Source organism: Haliotis cracherodii, unplaced genomic scaffold (assembly GCF_022045235.1).
Source record: "Haliotis cracherodii isolate W230 unplaced genomic scaffold, xgHalCrac1.p SCAF_3, whole genome shotgun sequence".
Classification (NCBI taxonomy): Eukaryota; Metazoa; Mollusca; class Gastropoda; order Lepetellida; family Haliotidae; genus Haliotis; species Haliotis cracherodii.
Window position 1 is genome coordinate 59,665,069 of NW_027266286.1, and position 20,494 is coordinate 59,685,562.

Genomic DNA, 20,494 nt, shown 5'->3' on the forward strand with positions numbered 1-20,494 from the left:
CCACTCGCCCACTTGTCCACCATCCTGCTGATCCACTTGTCCGCGTATATTTCGGAATATCATACTGGAAGTCCGTTCATGTAATGTCTCATTGTCAAACTCTGCTAGCACACTGGCCCACTCGCCCGCTAGTCATCTGGATAAGTGGTCTGCCAGTCAACTAGCCAACGCGTGTTCTTGTGTCCTGTACACGCGCCCGCTAGTCAATTGTTCCACATATCTGCAAATTGGCTGGTCCACGTTTTTGCATTCGAGCGACCCCCCTCGCCGCTGGACCGCGCGTTGATTTATATTCTTGTCCTTTCGTCCGCTAGCCTTCTGATGCTCAGGCCTAGACCTCCAGAACGCTAGAAGGTGTGAACATCGTACATTGAACCCCCCAGGCCGTCCCCCACCGACGATCCGCACGTTGGACAGAACGGACCTGAAAAAAATGAAGTATCAGTCATAAGCCAATTAAAAAACTCATTTTCCTCAGATTAATTTATTTGAATCTGTTTCGGAGGATAATCGTTTTACAAAATATACTTGTGATGGCAAAGTTTCAGACAACCACAAAAGTCGACGTTGAGGTTTGAAGGATATTATGGGCGCTTCCGATTGAACAGGTTTCGCACGCTACAGATTCCAATGAAGAATCCACCTACCCATCTGTGTGAACATGGCCGAGCCTCTCGACCCCCTGGACGCCAGTGACGTCATAGAGGGGGCTGATATCATACCCATGGTCTCCAGACCCTCCCTCTCCTCCGCTGTTGACCCCACCCAGGAGCTCCGGGGGTCAGCTTTCATTACACGGGGTCTGTTTGGAGTTATATTGTGGCACTTCATGTACTGGAGAAACTGGGATGACAGCGAAGCGAGGGCTTCTTGCACCTGGAATGTCACAAGGTAGGATAGGTTTATTAGAGTGGGGAAAGTAACCCCTTGTCTATACAACTGGCCATACATTTGGAGTTTGGTTTTACGCCAATTTTAGCAATATTCCAGCCATATCACGGCGGGGGACACCAGAAATGGGCTTAACACATTGTACCCATGTCGGGAATCGAACCCGGGTCTTCTGCGTGACGAGCGAACGCTTAAACCACTAGGCTACACGACCGTCACCCATACATTTGGACATGGATGTGACTCGCGGATGACGTAACCACCAGGCCAAGCCACAGCCCTGAAACACAACGTAGTTTCCTTGCCATTTAAACTTCTTAAAGTGAAAGATCTAGACGTTGAGCGTAGGCGTGTACATTAGAAGCCCTCTATGAACCAGAAGGAGTAAGACGTTGACAGGTATCATGATCCTGTGAGTATTTAAGCGGTAACTGTCCTTTTCTGCAGAAGTCTAGCAATATCACGAAAATGTGCAAATAGATCTGGATCAAACAAACCAGTGGTCGATAGCATGAGTAATGAGGCTGCCAATGTGGTGGTTCAGTAAAGTCAAAGCTTATATTATACGTAGATTCAACATTTTCTTAATAGTAATGGCACCCTCGTTCATGAGTAAGGTTTCTGTCGTTGTTGTTGCAAGGGATGCTGGGAACAAATTCTGACCGAAATCCGGATGTAAACACACAGGAAGCAGTGGAAATGGACGCTGTCACTGACTCTTGTGATGTACTGACCACAGCCAGGCTGCCCCCGCTGACCAAGGCTTCCTTCTTCAGAGCTGTGAAGTGGACATTGGCTCGAGTTGCTGTCCTCTTGCTGTGGTCATCTGCCAGGGGCCTGTTGTCGCGTGTATGAAACTGCTCCTGGAATGGAAGGGGTTGCATGAACATTAAGTACCGCTATACTTTCACATTCGTCACCACTCGCCTCTTTCCGTAACCTGCACGAAGACTCCCCTATCGATGAATGCGAAAATACGACAAACCAATCAGAATGCGCGAATGACTTCAAGTACTTTGGACAACGAATCCCTCTTGCATTTAAAAATATACTCTAAATACAGTTAAATGTGTTCAGTCAAGTCCCGATGTGTTTTAAATAGCATCTGGAATATATATGACATGGGGGGAAATATACGTGAATAATAACAACGACTTAACAATTGTTTTAACTATGCCCTTTTGCGCTTAGACGGACGCCAGTCGTAAAAAATGGCACGCGAGGGGCACGAGTTGCTATTCGGCTTGTCCCGGAGTTGGTCATGAAAGATAATGTCAATGTGATGAACAAACGGCAGGTATGTATCAAGTTTCATACCATGCAGTCGAAGACTGGACAGGACAAGGCGCATAGAGTTAACGGCAGACATCGATAACGGTTTATTAATAAACAACCAGTGTGTAGGATAAACGTAACAAAACACGAAATATGTTTGATGAAGGTGTTGTACTTCTGACGTGTGCAGAAAGGGAATATTCCAATATGGCGTACTTAGGCCACGTGTTACGTGCACCCTTCCAGTCTATTTGTATGATTTGATGATTATCTTTAGATTACAATGATTCTGTTCGCCTTGATTTCCAGGTTTGTCAGTACTATACACATTATCATCGGTTTCACCAAAGTGGTAAAATTCTAAGATTAGCATCATTTGGTTACTCACTCACTCACTCACTCATGGTAAATGGATTTCGTTTCGTACAAATACACCTAGTCTTTTTTTTTCCTTGCATGTGCAAATTTTAGGGACTTCTGACATGATGAGATTCATAACTATGACTAAAATGAGTGAACATGGCCGATATTCTATGGGCCTTGACCCAACATGATCATGAATGTACTGTTCTTAATCAACATCTACGAAAACCAGCTCGGGTCAAAGATTTGCTCAATCCAAATATGAGAAAACGCTTCCTTAAAACCTCTAAAAATATGCCTATTTGGCTCTCTGTGTCGTCAAACGTCTCAAATATATGATTGTTGAAATGGACAAAGACTAAATTACCATTCAGATGAACACATCTGTTAACTTTCATGCCGATGTTTAAATATTTGCCTCAGTTCCTAAATTGTGCAGATCCTGCAGGCCGAAAAGGGCCATCATCCTACGTCGTCCTTTGTAGACAAAGAGTTAGTTCCCTTCCCATGGTGACCTAATTTTGGCTTTATACTAACGAGGACATTTGGTTGGAGGAGACAAAGATGTATATTTTATTCAACATTTGTGAAATCTTGAGGATGGATCTGTAAAAGCGTTTAACAAACAATCTCCTGACACTTACCATCAAAGAAAAGTCGGCAGGGCCAACTCCAACGATGATAACTGACAAAGGGAGACCACTCGTGTCAATTAGTCGATGTATCGTCTCGTCGATATCGTTAATTACACCATCCTAGGACGATGAAACATTGATATCAAATGTATCACAAGAATGATCATTTTGGAAAGATGGTACTTTTCATAAAAAGATATTATGAACAACGCAATGAAACGTGATTCGCTAATAATAGCAATTAAGTTTTCATAGGGAATAATTAGAAATTAGATTCCACATATACGCATTTAATATGACGCCTTGCTGCTTATGGTAAACAGAGACTTACTGTAAGAATAAGCAGCACGTGGTATATCTGGTTGCCCTGGGTGACTGTGACGTCACGGATGACGTCAGCAGCGGTTGCTATGACCGGCGCCACGCAGGTTGGCCCAGCAAAGGTCAGAGTGGGAAGGGCGTTTGTGTATGCTTCCGTTACCCCCTGGGGAGAGATGTCACAGTTGTCACAGATGTCGCAGAGACTCAGTAACAAGGAGCCGATTTGCATCTATCAGTTCCTCGCCCGACTCATTATCATCATGATATTTGAATTGCAAGGTCCACCATATGTGTCCTTACTTGGAAATGTTCTGAACGGAAGGCCAAGGGCGCTGCTGCTAACTACTGGTAATCCAGGATAAGTTGAGCCAACTCACAAAACGGGTTTGAGGCAAATAGGCGGCGCACAGGATTTTGGCAAACTTATTTGGTTTGTTATAGGTAGAGAGGATGTACGCATGTTATGAACGTGTTGGTCATGACGATGAAATTGACTCCCGTGGACATACGTGTTGCGCATAAGAGTGAGTGAGTGAGTGAGTTGGTTTTTTTACGCCGCTTTTAACATTATTCCAGTTATATCACGGCGTGTCAGCTTAATGTGGGAGGAAAGCCCCAAGTGATGCAGGTCTAAGACGTTTACCACTTCGGTGAAACCCACGGGCACGGGTATGGTGCTAACAAACCTAGAAACATAATTGGGGCGAACCGGGATTCGAAACCAAAATCATAGGTTTCTGGCGTGCCCAAGGGAGGCAACTCTGCACAGCGAATCGCGGCGCCTTAAACGACTCGGCCGCCCGTACCCCCTGTTGCTCATAAGACTATCGATGTGACGGTCCGATAGCGGAATTCTCTAAACGTCTACGTTGATAGAAGTTTATTACAAACAAATACCGTATTCGACGTAATAAGCGCCCCGTCCTAATGAGCGCCCACGGCGATATTTGCTAATATATTGGCTAGTGAACAATCCCAATTAGCACCCCTTCCGATTGATAAATGTGCGCAAGACGTATTTATTCGTGTATAATACGCACTCGTGTGTTATATGCACCCTTAATTATGGGCAATTAAATTCTGGAAAATATATCTGTCGTGTATAATACGACTTTTCTTCTGTATCATTTCGGGGCGGTCGGGTAGCCTAGTGGTTAAAGCGTTCGCTCGTCACGCCGAAGACCCGGGTTCGATTCCCTACACCTACATGGGTACAATGTGTGAAGCCCATTTCTGGCGTCCCCCGCCGTGATATTGCTGGAATATTGCTAAAAGCGGCGTAAAACCATACTCACTCACTCACTCACTATCATTTCAGGCTGTCAGCATAAAAAAACGAAATTTACGATCTTTCAATTGTTTTTTTCTCATCAAAATTATATTCTAATAAGGGCCCCCTATTTCTAATTTTGAGAGCGCCCTGGGCGCTTATTACGTCGAATACGGTAAATGTGAAGACTATAGCTATGATTACCCAGTTATCTCAAAATAAATCCAGCTAGCAATATTACGTTTACAGTATCCCGAAATCCCATAAACAATCATGGGATTATTCATGGAGTATGTCATTGAGTCAACTATCACTACGTTAAGGTCTCAACCTTCGCAACCATTTGATGAATGACATGACTTTCTTCATTATTGCCCTCTGTCTTCATTTTTACAGCAAATGAATTCCCGTTATTGTCACGATACTTCTCAATTATTGTTATATATACAAATTTGCTGTCACCGTTTTCACAGTAATCGGTTACTTCACATCACCACGTACTATCACGTGCTATTTAAGTCTTGTTGTTAGACGAGACAGGACACACACATATCTATCTGCTGCTTGTCGCGGACCACCCTCTACCCCTTTCTTCACAGTGGTACGCGCCTGAGGGCGGACCTCATACACAGTCATACGTGGTTAATTGTCAGGTCACAACTCAACTAATCCTGGCTTACCAGTAGTTGCTTATAAGGCGACCTGAATGTGCTGTGAATTCGAGGAAGTAGAGTGGAAGACTGTCTGATCTCTATGTAATATTCTTCAGGCTTTAAACGTTATGGTGACAAACATGGCTGATGGTGTTCAATGTAGGTCATGTTTAGTGCAGATGGTGATATTTAGTGTAAATTATGTTTAGTGCAGATGGTGATATTTAGTGTAAATTATGTTTAGTGCAGATGGTGATATTTAGTGTAAATGATGTTTAGTGCAGATGGTGATATTTAGTGTAAATTATGTTTAGTGCAGATGGTGATATTTAGTGTAAATGATGTTTAGTGCAGATGGTGATATTTAGTGTAAATGATGTTTAGTGCAGATGGAGATATTTACTGTAAATGATGTTTAGTGCAGATGGAGATATTTAGTGTAATTGATGTTTAGTGCAGAAGGTGATATTTAGTAAAGATGATGTTTAGTGCAGATGGTGATATTTAATTTAAATGATGTTTAGTGCAGATGGTGATATTTAATGTAAACGATGTTTAGTGCAGATGGTAATATTTAATGTAAATGATGTTTAGTGCAGATTGTGATATTTAATGTAAATGATGTTTAGTGCAGATGGTGATATTTAATGTAAATGATGTTTAGTGCAGATGGTGATATTTAATGTAAATGATGTTTAGTGCAGATGGTGATATTTAATGTAAATGATGTTTAATGCAGATGGTGATGTTTAGTGCAGATGGTAATATTTAATATAAATGATGTTTAGTGCAGATGGTGATATTTAATGTAAATGATGTTTAGAGCAGATGGTGATATTTAGTGTAAATGATGTTTAGAGCAGATGGTGATATTTAGTAAAGATGATGTCAAGTGCAGATGTCCGGTGGTCCCCGCCTTGATATTGTTGGAATATTGCTAAAAGCGACCTAAACCCACAATCACTTACTCACTCACGTGAGTGCAGATGGTATTAAATGCAGATGATGCTTCGTTCAGATGGTGTTTAGTTGTAATGTTTTTTAGTGCATATGGTATTTTGTGCTGACGATACTTCGTGCTAACGGTATTTAGTGCAGATGATGTTTAGTTCATTCATTATGTCTATAAAAGTAACTTCTAAGAATGGCCATCTGCACGATATTTCCCCTTATTGTCAAATGTTACTTCCTATCCCTTTCAAAAGTGTGTATTTATTGCAATAACATGTGTACAGATTGGTCCGGTTTAGGAAGAAAGTTGCATATCGGCGATTTCTTATAAGCAGCCAGACTGACCTTGACCCCGCTGACCCAGATATTTGATTGGTTGTCTCTGAGCGGGAAGCAGTGGAGCGGATTGTCGTCTGATGTTCTCTTGGCGCCAAATCCAAACACTGCTATCTTCTGCTCCACGTCGTAGCGGGATATGCTGGCTCCGAGCGTCTGTATGGTCGCCAGGTACTGGTTCTGGTGACAAGACATGCGTGAGTGAGTGAGTTGGGTTTAACGCCGCTTTTTAACACAGCATTCCAGTTATATCCGGCGTACCAGCTGAATGTGGGAGGAAAGCCCGAAGTGATGCAATCTCAGACGTTCACAACTTTGGTGAAACCCACGAGCACGGGTATGGGGCTGACAAACGTAGAAACATAATCGGGGCGAACCGGGATTCGAACCCACAATCATAAAGACACGCCAGAAATCTATGATTGTGGGTTCGAATCCCGGTTCGCCCCGATTATCTTTCTAGGTTTGTCAGCGCCATACCCGTGCTCGTGGGTTTCACCGAAGTGGTAAACGTCTGAGACCTGCATCACTTGGGGCTTTCCTCCCACATTAAGCTGACACGCCGTGATATGACTGGAATTCTGTTTTAAAGCGGCGTTAAACCCAACGCACTCACTTACTCAGTAATAGTCAAATCTAGATATATGGACAGTTCTAAGGACTCGAGTCTCTTATAGGGACAACTTTTATTATTTACATACAAGTAATCTAGGAATTTTGATTTAAACTAATAATTATTGCCTAAGAGACTTGTGCAAGTCTATGATCGCTGTTTTGTCCACATTTAGATAACAGCTGCTCTGAGCCCGGCTTCATCCCTCAAATCGAAAAAAAAGAAAGACATATATTCTTTGATACAATTTGGATTGCTCTTGCTTGCAGTATGTGTGACAGTGCGTTGTTCTTGTTTATACTGTCGACCACTGATGGACAAGACTGTAGCCAAACAAGTTATACTGAAGGTCGATACCAAGACGTAATCAACAAGACCGTATTTTTGTAGCATGAAATATATAAAAAAAACACACCCGATAATTACCTCAAACAGTCATTATCATAATGATATCATTATTGAGGTAGGTTTTGTTTGTTTGTTTGTTTGTTTGTTGACACGCTTGCCTCAGGAAGATAGAGTTTATTGTGATTTGCAAACATCTGATTGACCAATCAGAACCTAGTTGTGTTTGTTTGTTTGTTGTTTAACGCCGCCCTCAGCAATAATCCAGCTATATGACAGCGGTCTGTAAATAATCGCGCCTGGATAAACAATCCAGTGATTGATATCATGAGCATCGATCTACGCAACTGGGATACGATGACATGCATCAACCAATTCAGCGAATCTGACTACCTGATCCCGGCAGTTGCCTCTTACGACAAGCATAGTCGCCTCTTTTAAGCTGGGTACATGCAGCACAGACACAGACAGGATGTTGTATAGATCTAGGTTGAATGTTGTTTAGATCTAGGTTGAATGTTACATAGATTTAGATTGAATGTTATATGGATCTAGGTTGAATGTTGTATAGATCTAGGTTGAATTTTGTATAGATCTAGGTTGAATGTTGTATATATCTAGGTTGAATGTTATATAGACCTTGGTTGAATGTTGTATAGATGAAGGTTGAATGTTTTATAGGTTTAGGTGGAATGTTATATAGATCTAGATTGAATGTTGTATAGATCTAGGTTGAATGTTGTATAAATCTAGGTTGAATGTTGTATAGATCTAGGTTGAATTTAACCAAATTCACTCACATACACGAGTAGGTAGAATGTCTCACAGATCCATGTTGATTGTGATGTACAATAAACTACGGTTATAACGAACTCAAAGGGACCACCCATTTAGTTCGTAATAACCGTAGTTCGTTATAAGCATATATACAACATATATGCAACTCGTGTCCGGGGCTAACAAGTAAGATCGTTATATCGGTCAGTTCGTTATAAGCGTGTTCGTTATAACCGTAGTTTACTGGATATGTGTAGATGTGTGTGAAAGGCATCTCCGATCACCCACCTTTGCATCGTTGCAGCTATGGAGAGATAGTTCGTCCGATACTGTGCCATTTGAAGCCTGCAAGTGCACAGGAAGATGTTACAACTTTATGATAGGCAAATTAAATTTCTTTTTATCAGCCCGCGAAGTGATATTGTATCTGAATAATAGTTCAGTAGTTTGAAATAAGGCCGTGAATAGGAGATTATTGGACGCGCTTTATTGGAAACCACAATTTCAACAATGTGTCACATTTGCATGACAAATGTGTGTAGTGTCCCACGGCCCGATATAATTGCAGCAGTATCCTCACTCACTCACTCACTCACTCACTCACTCACTCACTCACCCACCCACCGACTGACTGACTGACTCACTCACTCATTCACTCAACGTCACCTTTAACGCCAAAGACATGACTAACCTCCAATTCGACCTAAGGTAAAAGTAGGCTGAATACACTTTTCTCAAGGAGGTGAATAAAATGTATTTCAACCAATATATAATCGCGATGTGTTTTAACAGGACCTACCAGCTGTGGCGGTTTGGCCTCGGACAACAGATTGGTGGAACTTACAGTAAAGTCGATAGCGATGATGAGTCTCAGCTTGCATCCGCCTCGCACGAAGTCCATCAGGGAGTGCTGCTTGTCGACACTGAACACAGCAAGAACATTCAAGAGACTTCCATGTGTCAGACAGTTCTACATGTACACTAAGTCTTAACAGGAGACATCCATGTGTCAGACACGTGTACACTAAGTCTTAACAGGAGACATCTATGTGTCAGACAGTTCTACATGTACCATCAACAAGAGACATTCATGTGTCATACATTTCAACCCATATCCACATCAAGAGAACCATTCACCAGCCATTCTGCTCTTCCTATATCCAAAGGCCTATACCAAGAGACAACTCATTCCATACACAGTTTCAGTTTGGTTAGATAGTCGGCTGAATGACAAACATGTGACGCGGCGTCCACTGGTCTGTTGAGATTCCATAAATTTTCCTTGCCTTAAAGTCTGCAAGTGTTTGTGACAGGTGCCATCGAGAGACACGCCTGCATGTTCTGTTATCATAACTGTCTTCATACACACGTTTATGATGAGTGGGAATGGTACAATGGTCTTTGCTTTTAGAGTTTTCTTTTGATATTGGAGAGGGTGTTGTGGATTTATTCTACATTTACTTCGAAGACGACAACTCTTATGAATCAACAGAATTCCAGCACTCCAACAACATACGGAGGTATTTCAGTACGGATTGTTCAATCTAAATGCGGTCAGCGTTCTCTTCCTGACCCTCCCTGTCTCCTTGCGTCCATCGAGTGACCAACATAACCAGTTACGTTTTGTTTGTTTGTTTGTTTGTTTGTTTGTTTGTTTGTTTGTTTGCACTCGCCAATTGTGTACCGGTATTATGATATTCAATAATAATGTATGGTAATTATGGGAACTACATATCAACCTACATAACTTAGTTTGTTTGATTGTTTATTTGTTTGTTGTTTAACGCCGCTCTCCGGCTATATGACGGCGGTCTGTACATAATCGAGTCTAGACCAGACATTCCAGTGACTGATATCATGGGCATCGATCCATGCAATTGTTAAATGCATCAACCAAGTCAGCGAGTCTGACCACCCGATCCCGTTAGTCGCCTCTAACGACAAGCATAATCGACTTTCACAATAAGCATGGGTTGCTGAAGACCTATTCTACCCCGGATCTTCACGTACCTTCACATTCAGGCATGTCACACGCCGGATGTTGGGTGATTGTATCCGATGGTACGTTTTCGACCGTCTTCAACTCACATTACCCTCCAGAGAACTTACTTAAAACATATTCTTTAGATTCGAATACAGGAGTGCTGTAAGAATCTCACGTTGCTATGGATGAAAAAATCTAATATGTAACCTTATCGATCCCGCTGGTTTTTTTCAGCCGAATGTAACAAATCTTCCTCAAAGACAATCCTGCAAGCTGTGGTTTGATAACTTTCTTTCCTATAGACAAGACACATGAATAATACTTTTATATCGTACTGTTTTTGTCAAAGTGTGAAAAGCTATATGAGATTATAACTCTTTGTGATTTTTTCTTACCGGAACTGGTAAAATCTAACGCTGCCGGAAGTAACATCCTTCTTGTTTTTCTTCTCCTTCTTTGGGCAAATGAGATGGAAGCTCTTGTAATTGTTTATTCTGGGAATGACACAAGACACAGAATATGAAATCAATACCATCACCCACAGCGGTACACCCCACCCCACCACACACACACACACACACACACGCATGCACGTACACACACACACACACACACACACACACACACACACACACACACACACACACACACACACACACACACACACACACACACACACACACGCAAGCACGCACACACACACGCACACACACACACACACACATGACACAAGACAGACGTAAAGGGAATATGAAATCAATACCATCACCCACAGCGGCACACCCCACCCCACCACACACACACACACACACACACACACACACACACACACACACACACAAACACACACACGCACGCACGCATACACACACACACACACCTCCCTCTCTAACCCAAAATGAAATGGGTTGTTCACAACTGTCACAAACTACAGGTTACGATCTGTGAAGAAAATGTTTCGTTATGCGACGAAATACAAGCCGTATGTTATATACTGGTAAAGCTGGAACAATGTATTGTCTTATAATATGGCCCTCGAGTCTCGTGCATGTTCACACGTGCCCACGTGAGATGTATTCGGCTGTTATACCTGCTGTTGTATACACACTATGGCGACATGGAGTGGAGACACACTATCGCCCACTGGACTGTGATCCTAAATTGGCGAGGAAGTCAACATTACATGTTGCAATTAGCAAGTCAAATTCCAAAAATGGACCTCACCTTTTCATGTTCAGGAGCCTTCTGGCTGTTGTCACAAACTCCCCTAGTTTGTCATAGGCAGACTTGAACCCAGCCCTGGAAACAAACCAGCATGCAGTAAACTACGGTTATAACGAACACACTTATAACGAACTGACCGATATAACGAACTTATTTTAAGTCCCGACCATTTGTTGTATATATGCTGTGTATATGCTTATAACGAACTATGGTTATAACGAACCAAAATGAGTGGTCCCTTGGAGTTCGTTATAACCGAAGTTTACTGTATATCTCTCATTATCGAGCACCTAAATGTATTTCAGATATTAACGTTTCATTTCCAAACACATTTTCACATAATAATGGTATCATCATCATCATCATCATCATCATCATCATCATCATCATCAAGATGCCCATAGTCCGTCAACCATCATTTTGGTCATGTCGACCGTCACAAAATTATATGATAATATTAATAATATTTGTGGAGGACATGCAGTAATACAAATCTGGTATTTTTTGTCAGGTCAATGATTATTATCCGATAATAACCAACTTTTGTCAAACACCGGGTGTCAAAATGATGGTTGACGACAATAAACATGTTTGATACCTTGCCCGAAAAAATCAGTAACAAGTATAAAATCTTTCTTCAAGAACAGATTAATGATGTAATTGACACGTGAAGATCCGGGGTAGAATAGGTCTTCAGCAACCCATGCTTGCCGTACGAAGCGACTATGCTTGTCGTAAGAGGCGACTAACGGGATCGGGTGGTCAGGCTTGTTGACTTGGTTGATGCATGTCATCGATCCTAATTGCGTGGATCGATGTTCATGATGTCAAGCACTAGATTGTCTGGTCCAAGCTTGATTATTTACAGACCGCCGTAGACCGCCTCCGTGCTCTAGTGGTCGAGCGTCCGCCCGGAGAGCGGAAGGTCCGGGGTTCGATCCCCGGCCGCGTCATACCAAAAGACGTTATAAGATGGTACTTGTTGTTACCCTGTCTGACGTACATGCACGTCGCTATATAAGTGCAATAATCTTGGACGCGACGTTAAACCCAATTTCACCATCACCTACAGACCGCCGTCATATAGCTGGAATATTGCAGAGTGCGGCGTTTAACAACAAACAAATAAATAAACAAACAAACTTATGTAAGTTGATTTGTAGTTCCCACAATCTCCATAAATTATTATCAAATATCATAATAATGGTACACATAAGCTTCACGTTTTCATTTTGGCGAGTATATGCTCTTAAATCAAAAGACTCTCAACGAGACTTAATTAACATGTTTACTGATAACACTTCTCTCTGCCTACCCATAGTTCGTATGCCAGCAGGAAAACTGTATTGGGCGGTCAAGGTCGTCGTTGCAGAGTCGTTGCATGCTCACGTCGAACGGGCGCCAGCTGTGATTTAACGATCAAAAAGATTTTTCACCATAAAAATATAAAAAAATGCAGTTTTAATAAGACTGAAACTGATATCCTATCATGAACAAGGAAGTATATACAGCCGGTGATGACCTGACTGATCACGGGGTGTCAGTGGGTACTCGTTCTCCACTACTGGGAATCAGTGGCAATCCAAGTTAGAATTGGTCTTCAGCAACCCATGCCTGTCGTAAGAGACTAAATGGATCGGCTGTCAGTTTCGCTGACTTGGTTGGCGCATGTCAGCGTATCCCAACAGCGGAGATCGATGTTCATGATGTCAATCACAGAATTGTGTGGTTCGGACTCGATCATTTACAGAACAGAATAGCATTGCTGAGTGCGGCTTAAAAACAACAAAAACGGGTTCATTCTCTCCCTTCACGGCAAATTAATGAGTGAGTGAGTGAGTGGGCGAGATTTGGTGTGTGTGTGAGTTAGTGAGAGAATGAGTGTGTGAGTGATTGATCGAGTGAGTTGGTAAGATTTTGAGTGAGTGAGTGGGTGATGGTTGGTTGGGTGAGTGAGTGAGTGAGTGAGTGTGGCGATTTGCCCTGTTTATATTGATGTGAAACATACTGTGAGGACAATCCCCAAAATGGACCTGCCATGCTATACTAAAGACGGAATTAAAACTAGAGCCTTAATTAAGCTAGCTCTCCCTTCAAGCTACACGGGTGTGTATGTGTTCATGAAAGGCAAGGATCTGGTGGTCCTGGGTTCGATCCTTGGTTCGTCAGTACCAAACTCGTGCTCGTGTTTCAATTATACTAGAAAATATATGCGACTCATATAAACTGATACGCCGTGATTTACTTGGAATATTTTTCAAAGCGGCGTTAATCCTCACTCACTCACTCACTCACTCACTCTGTACCTGGGACTCCTCGTCTTGTGTTGCACCTCTGTCCTGAACACCGGGTGGTATGTCACGCTGTTTATCTGTCGGCCGATTTCGAGGTACGTGTCTGGCTGTAGAAACCAGAGAACATTAAAACCATATTCACAGCGTATCAATCATTACAAAAACAGGCGACGGTTCAGTCGAACTTCGTCATAATTACATAAAAAGTGTCACTATAAAGAATATTTCTGTAATATATATGTTCCGACCAGAAAACACATTACCATTGTTCGTCACGTAACATCGATAAATATACGGCAGTGTATAGAATTTACATTTATTTTATTATTTCGATAGCAGATATTGGCATTTCCCCGTGTCTCCCTCTCACCTTGCGGTTATTGAGGAAGCCGACTTTCCCTAGTTTGTGACCCGCTACATGGAACTGGGCTTTGCTTCTCGTTTCTCGCACAATCTCGGCGGTCATGTTAATCAGACCACGAGACTTCGGATCACCTGGGGGCAATGGTAAGGAGGGTCGGATTTATGCCATAAATAGTTTAATAAAAGAATGAATAATATAACTCCAGCATAGTGTGGCAGTCATAGTGCAGCGGTGTATTGATTACTTCAGAGAGGACTCTACCATTAAGCAGTTAGGTATATAGAGTATTCTCCCTTTACCTCACTTCTCAATGAACAATGAGCAATGAACAGTTTTAAAATAATTAAAGAAAATCCTACAATGTTCACTTTATGATGGTAGTTTTATACGTAGTGCTTTCAACAGACGATGTTGTCATGGCAACGCGCACCTGCTACTCGAAGAATCCTGGAAGTGGTGGTCCAAGGTTTGGTGACGTCAATCAGTGAATCCAGAGTCACCTCCACGCAACCAACAAAGTCATGTTGGCGCAAGTCTGATGACCTGAGGCCGCATAAAACACAATCACCGTGTTAATGAAAAACATTAAAGTGGTGTTGCCGTTGTACCACAATAGCCGATGTCACCAAAATCGAGATGAATTTGTTTTGGCAAAAGTTACACTTTAATAATTAATATAGGTCCGTCGTGCTTAATATCTGCTAAAGCCTACTGTCCCTTTCAGGACTATACGCCGTGTAGTAACAGATGATAGTAGGTGAGGTGAATGGGGTTTAACGTCGCGTCCAAGATTATTGCACTTATATAGCGACGTGCATGCACGTGTATGTGTGTGTGTGGCTGCTTGTACTAGTCCGGACTGATGCCGATTTATAGTGCTACCTCACTGAGATACAATGCCGCAGTTTAACACCACACAGACACAGTATACTAACTCCGGGCCGACCAGTCCTTGTTTTAGCCCCTTAATGCCAAGCGCCAGACATGGTAACAACAAGTACAAGTCTTTTGTTATGACGCGGCCGGGGATCGAACCCCGCACCTTCCGCTCTCCGGGCAGACACTCTACCACTAGCCCACGGAGCAGATGATAGTATACTAGTCGTTATAAAATTTAGCCATCGACTAGGTGATACATGTAGCTTGCAAACCCCACGACCAGTCCAGCCATCATGCTGTTTTATGTGACGTCATTTAATCTACACTTCACGACTGAGGTTGAAAAAAGCCTTATTGACTGCCCGCCGTCGGGCCCCAGGATAAACATATACCTGTAAATGTAAGTCACACCAGCGAGGTGGAGGTACGTGATTTACTTTAACAAGCATTTATTGGGTACACGTGTCTATATACACATGTAAATAAAACGTGAAGAATTGAACATTATTAACTCGTAGTGATACCGCCGATTCTGGTGTCAATAGTGGGATATACGGGACTGAATCCACCACGTACCGAGTGATCTGACCATTCAGCTCGCAACCCTACTCACAAATACTGTGTTTATTGTTCAACGCCGCACTCAGCAATATCCCAGCTATATGAAAGCGGTCTGTAAACAAACGAGTCTGGGCCAGACAATCGAGTGACTGACATCATAAGCATCAATCCATGCAATTGGGATACGAAGACATGCTTCAACTAAGTGAGAGAGCCTGACCACCCGATCCCGTTTGTCGCCTCTTACAACAAGTATAGTCGCCTTTTAGGGCAAGCATGGGTTCTAACCTGGGTCTTCACGGGTCTACTGACAGATGCAACTCACGTTTCCTCCACGGGAACGTTCCCACGTCGGTGCACTCACCTACTGTCGATGTCGTACACGGAGAACATAAGGTGTTGCTGCACGTCAGGCTGCACGTCCACGAGGAAGACCTGTGTGAACTGGGCAGAAACCGCAGGTGTCAATATACTCCACAATGACACACACTGTATCTCTTCCATACACAAATATTACATATACCACCTACAAGTCAACTTTCATTAGTATATGGATACACTGGGATTCAAAGACAGGGTAGGTCCTCACTATTTAATGTTTGTCTCCCTGTGGGGTTTCCGCCAGTACCTCATCAATCTCATTAAAATCAAATCTTAGTTCTACCTACCTCTATACAAAGATCTGAGGACATCCCATTACGGGTACCGTCAGACCGAACTTGCGCGAACTTTGATCGACCATTGGAAGGACTGACAATAAGTCGACATTAGCCAATCAGAAGGTAGCTTTCTCGTGCTTCACAACACTGATTTCAAATTGGCGACTACGCTTCGCACTATATTTTGACAAATTCTCAATTAAAAAAATCGAAACCTTAATGGAATGGATAACAGATGGTCTAGATTGTATGGATTCAGTCGTTAAACCCGAAATACCCAGTGTCAAAGTTTTCGAGGTTGCATGATTAAAAATCACATTCCGACTGTCACTTTCATGATCTGGTAAGCGACGCACTGATTGGTCGGATGAAAGGTCGTTCTGACGTGACCCCGTGACCTCTGATGGGACGTCCTCAGTTCTTTGTTTAGCTGTAGCGAGAACTAAGATCGGATTTTAATGAGATTGAGTACCTCATGTTTGTCGTAAATACCGACACTAATTAAGGTTCGGGAAGCCTGTGACTTGACTGTTTGTGTGTCATTGCATCGAGACAACAAACAAACAAACAAACAAACAAACATGTCCTGGGGAGGTGATCATTGAGGGCCCCTACCTGGAGTTCAGGTAGTGTCACTAAACCTACCTAAGGTTACTCCTTCAAAGTTGTAATAGGTTGGGTACGTTAGTGCTTCATGGTCCACCTTCATAGCTCATCAATATAACAGGGCATCAGTTTAACATTTTGCTATGTTATTAAAGAAACTATATCTTCAATTGTAATGCGGACCATCTTTGATGTGCAAATTGAGCCAGTTATTTTGTAGACCTCAGAAATGGGGATTCTAGAAATGGGCGGTTATTGAGCAATTTCGTGTAAGATTCGGTATATATGTTCTGTAAATAAGTTACAGATATACAAAGATTGCGGTTCTAGCAGAACGAGGAAGAAATTATATTCATGCTGATTCCTTGTGATTCCTTGGCAAGTCAAGAGTCAACTTTCCTTTTATGTCAATCAATATTTCTGCATCTCCAGCCCTTTGTGCCTACCTGTTTTATAACTTTTGAGATACAATCGAACATGCTCTTTCTACCAAGATTTCAAAAGGCGTCAAACGACTCTTGCTCAGAAGTTGTTTGATCCAGGTTACATCTAGTTGGGGACATTTCCAAATCTGACAAAAATGATGCAATTCCCTATTTTGACTTGTACCATTTGTTCCCTTATTGTTTCAGGTGAAAAATTGACTTTATTTTGCAACCCAGAGAGTTGGTAACAAGAAAATGTTTTTTAATAAATGTGTGCCATATGAACCAATATTTTCAAATATTCACAGTTGCCCATCTATATATGTATATTAAAACATACCTTTTGTATTGAACTATATTTGACAAAAATTGAATCTAAAGATGTGTGGCTAAGTATAATCTTGTCAAGGAATGACACATTATCCTTGTATATTATTAGTGGACGTGATGGAGTGGCATGGTGATGTTGATGATGCAGTATATATGCGATATAAAACGTCAATGCCAGAGAATAACCTGGCTCCAGTGATGACACCAGGTGTTCGCGAATTGGCAGCACCCGCCACACACACAATTAGCATAAAAAATATGTGTTTGTTGATAAAAATGCTGTTGAAGGTGAATTTCACCTTCTATTTGAATGCCAAGCCCATTATAACCCAGTGCCAGAAATATTTCAAAACTTAAATATGGACATGGAGATATGTTATTTTATAAATACACTGCTTTGCAAAACTGCACTGGTTTTGACTCTCTTTGTGTATACAATGTATGTGTTATTGCCACTTTGCCCCAACATGTCTCAAACTGTATTATACCTTTGTACGTAGGCCACAGCCCTGTGCTGAATAAAATGAATGATAACCTACCTAAGCTGAACGTTGGCTTACCTCAACGTAAGATAGTCTTCAGTGACCTACCTCAACGTAAGTCTTCAAAGACCTACGTCAACGTAAGTCTTCAATGACCTACCTCAACTTAAGTCTTCAATGACCTACCTCAACTTAAGTCATCAATGATCTACTTCAACGTAAGATAGTCTTCAATGACCTACGTCAACGTAAGTCTTCAATGACCTACCTCAACGTAAGTCTTCAATGACCTACCTCAACGTAAGTCTTCAATGACCTACCTCAACGTAAGTCATCAATGGCCTACTTCAACGTAAGATAGTCTTCAATGACCTACCTCAACGTAAGTCTTCAATGACCTACCTCAACGTAAGTCTTCAATGGCCTACCTCAACGTAAGTCATCAATGGCCTACTTCAACGTAAGATAGTCTTCAATGACCTACCTCAACGTAAGTCTTCAATGACCTACCTCAACGTAAGTCATCAATGATCTACTTCAACGTAAGATAGTCTTCAATGACCTACCTCAACGTAAGTCTTCAATGACCTACCTCAACGTAAGTCTTCAATGACCTACCTCAACGTAAGTCTTCAATGACCTACCTCAACGCAAGATAGTCTTCAATGTCCTACCTCAACGCAAGATAGTCTTCAATGTCCTACCTCAACGCAAGATAGTCTTCAATGTCCTACCTCAACGCAAGATAGTCTTCAATGTCCTACCTCAACGCAAGATAGTCTTCAATGTCCTACCTCAACGCAAGATAGTCTTCAATGTCCTACCTCAACGCAAGATAGTCTTCAATGTCCTACCTCAACGCAAGATAGTCTTCAATGTCCTACCTCAACGCAAGATAGTCTTCAATGTCCTACCTCAACGCAAGATAGTCTTCAATGCCCTTCCTTAACGTAAGATATTCTTCACTTGCCTACTTCAACGTAAGATAGTCTTCAATGGCCTACCTCAACGTTAGACTACCTCAAACCAAGCTAGATATCCATGGTCTACCTCAACTTATGCAAGTCCCAAAAAGTATACTATTGTGTTGAGGAACTAACTTACCTTGGGTATGAGACATTCCCTGGTAACCTACCTTGGGGTTGAGATACTTTCTGATAACCTACCCTGGGGTTGAGCGACTCCCTGATAACCTACCCTGGGGTTGAGAGACTCCCTGATAACCTAACCTGGGGTTGAGAGACCCCCTGATAACCTACCCTGGGGTTGAGAGACTCCCTGTTAACCTACCCTGGGGTTGAGAGACTCCCTGATAACCTACCCTGGGGTTGAGAGACTCCCTGATAACCTACCCTGGGGTTGAGCGACTCCCTGATAGCCTCTGTCCGCCCATGTTCTTTCCACTGGCCGAATAGTTTCACAAACAGGACACACATGGGGTCAGTCTTTGTGAACACGTCCAGATTGACCAGGTCCTGGCAGGACACCAGTATCTCCACCCGGCCACCAGGCGGCGCCGACATATCTGGAAGGCAAGGGCATGTCATCATGGGGTTTTAAAGTGTAGAATAAAAGTATTCCCGAGGATTGGCGCCACGATACAAGTCAATCGTGTTTATCACAATTGTTGTCACCTGCCTTATCACATGTATCAATAATATATGGCGTTCATATCAGGAATACAACTGTACCTGGGTGGGGTAAGACGTGTCAGACGGAGCTTGTATTGATGTTTTCTATATCTGGGTATACACAGTGTAGTGGTTCTATATAATTCATATTCTTGTTAGTAGCCCATGCAATAAAATAAAAAATAAAAATAAATCAATTGCAAATTCATTATGCGTCTCTTGGTTGAGTGTAACACGTGGTCTGTTGTCATGGTGTAAATCTCTTTAATATATTTTGAAGTTCAAATTTCCTTAACCACAGGCTCTACGCAGTACCATGAATTTGGAGATTACTCAGTGCTTGTCGTTAGAGGCGACTAACGGGATTGGGTGGTCTGGTTCACTGACTTGGTTGATGCATGTCATCCAAATGCATGGATCGATGCTCATGACATCAATCACTGGAATGTATGGTCCAGATTCGATTATTTACAGACCGCTGTCATAAAGCTGGAATATTGCTGAGTGCGGCGTTAAACAACAAACAAACAAACAAAACTCGGTTCTGATTGGTCAATCAGAGGTTTACAAATCACAATAAACTATGCCTATGTCGTACCTGGACACCCCAGAGTAATGCTCAAGT

At 42.2% G+C, this 20,494-nt stretch overlaps 1 protein-coding gene across 1 annotated transcript; it reads right to left on the bottom strand.

Moving 5' to 3' along the window:
* Window positions 1-295: 295 nt before the first annotated feature.
* Window positions 296-19,761, bottom strand: LOC139475127 (copine-3-like). The gene is made up of 16 exons (XM_071258385.1): window positions 19,591-19,761; window positions 16,101-16,180; window positions 14,727-14,839; window positions 14,303-14,427; window positions 13,945-14,039; window positions 12,954-13,043; window positions 11,639-11,713; window positions 10,810-10,908; window positions 9,275-9,353; window positions 8,719-8,775; window positions 6,705-6,875; window positions 3,496-3,648; window positions 3,174-3,284; window positions 1,626-1,754; window positions 648-876; window positions 296-424 (listed from the first exon to the last, which is right to left on the bottom strand). Exons 1-16 carry the CDS (start codon window positions 19,759-19,761, stop codon window positions 348-350), a joined length of 1,854 nt encoding a protein of 617 aa, XP_071114486.1. The 3' UTR covers window positions 296-347.
* Between the last annotated feature and the right edge of the window lie 733 nt (window positions 19,762-20,494).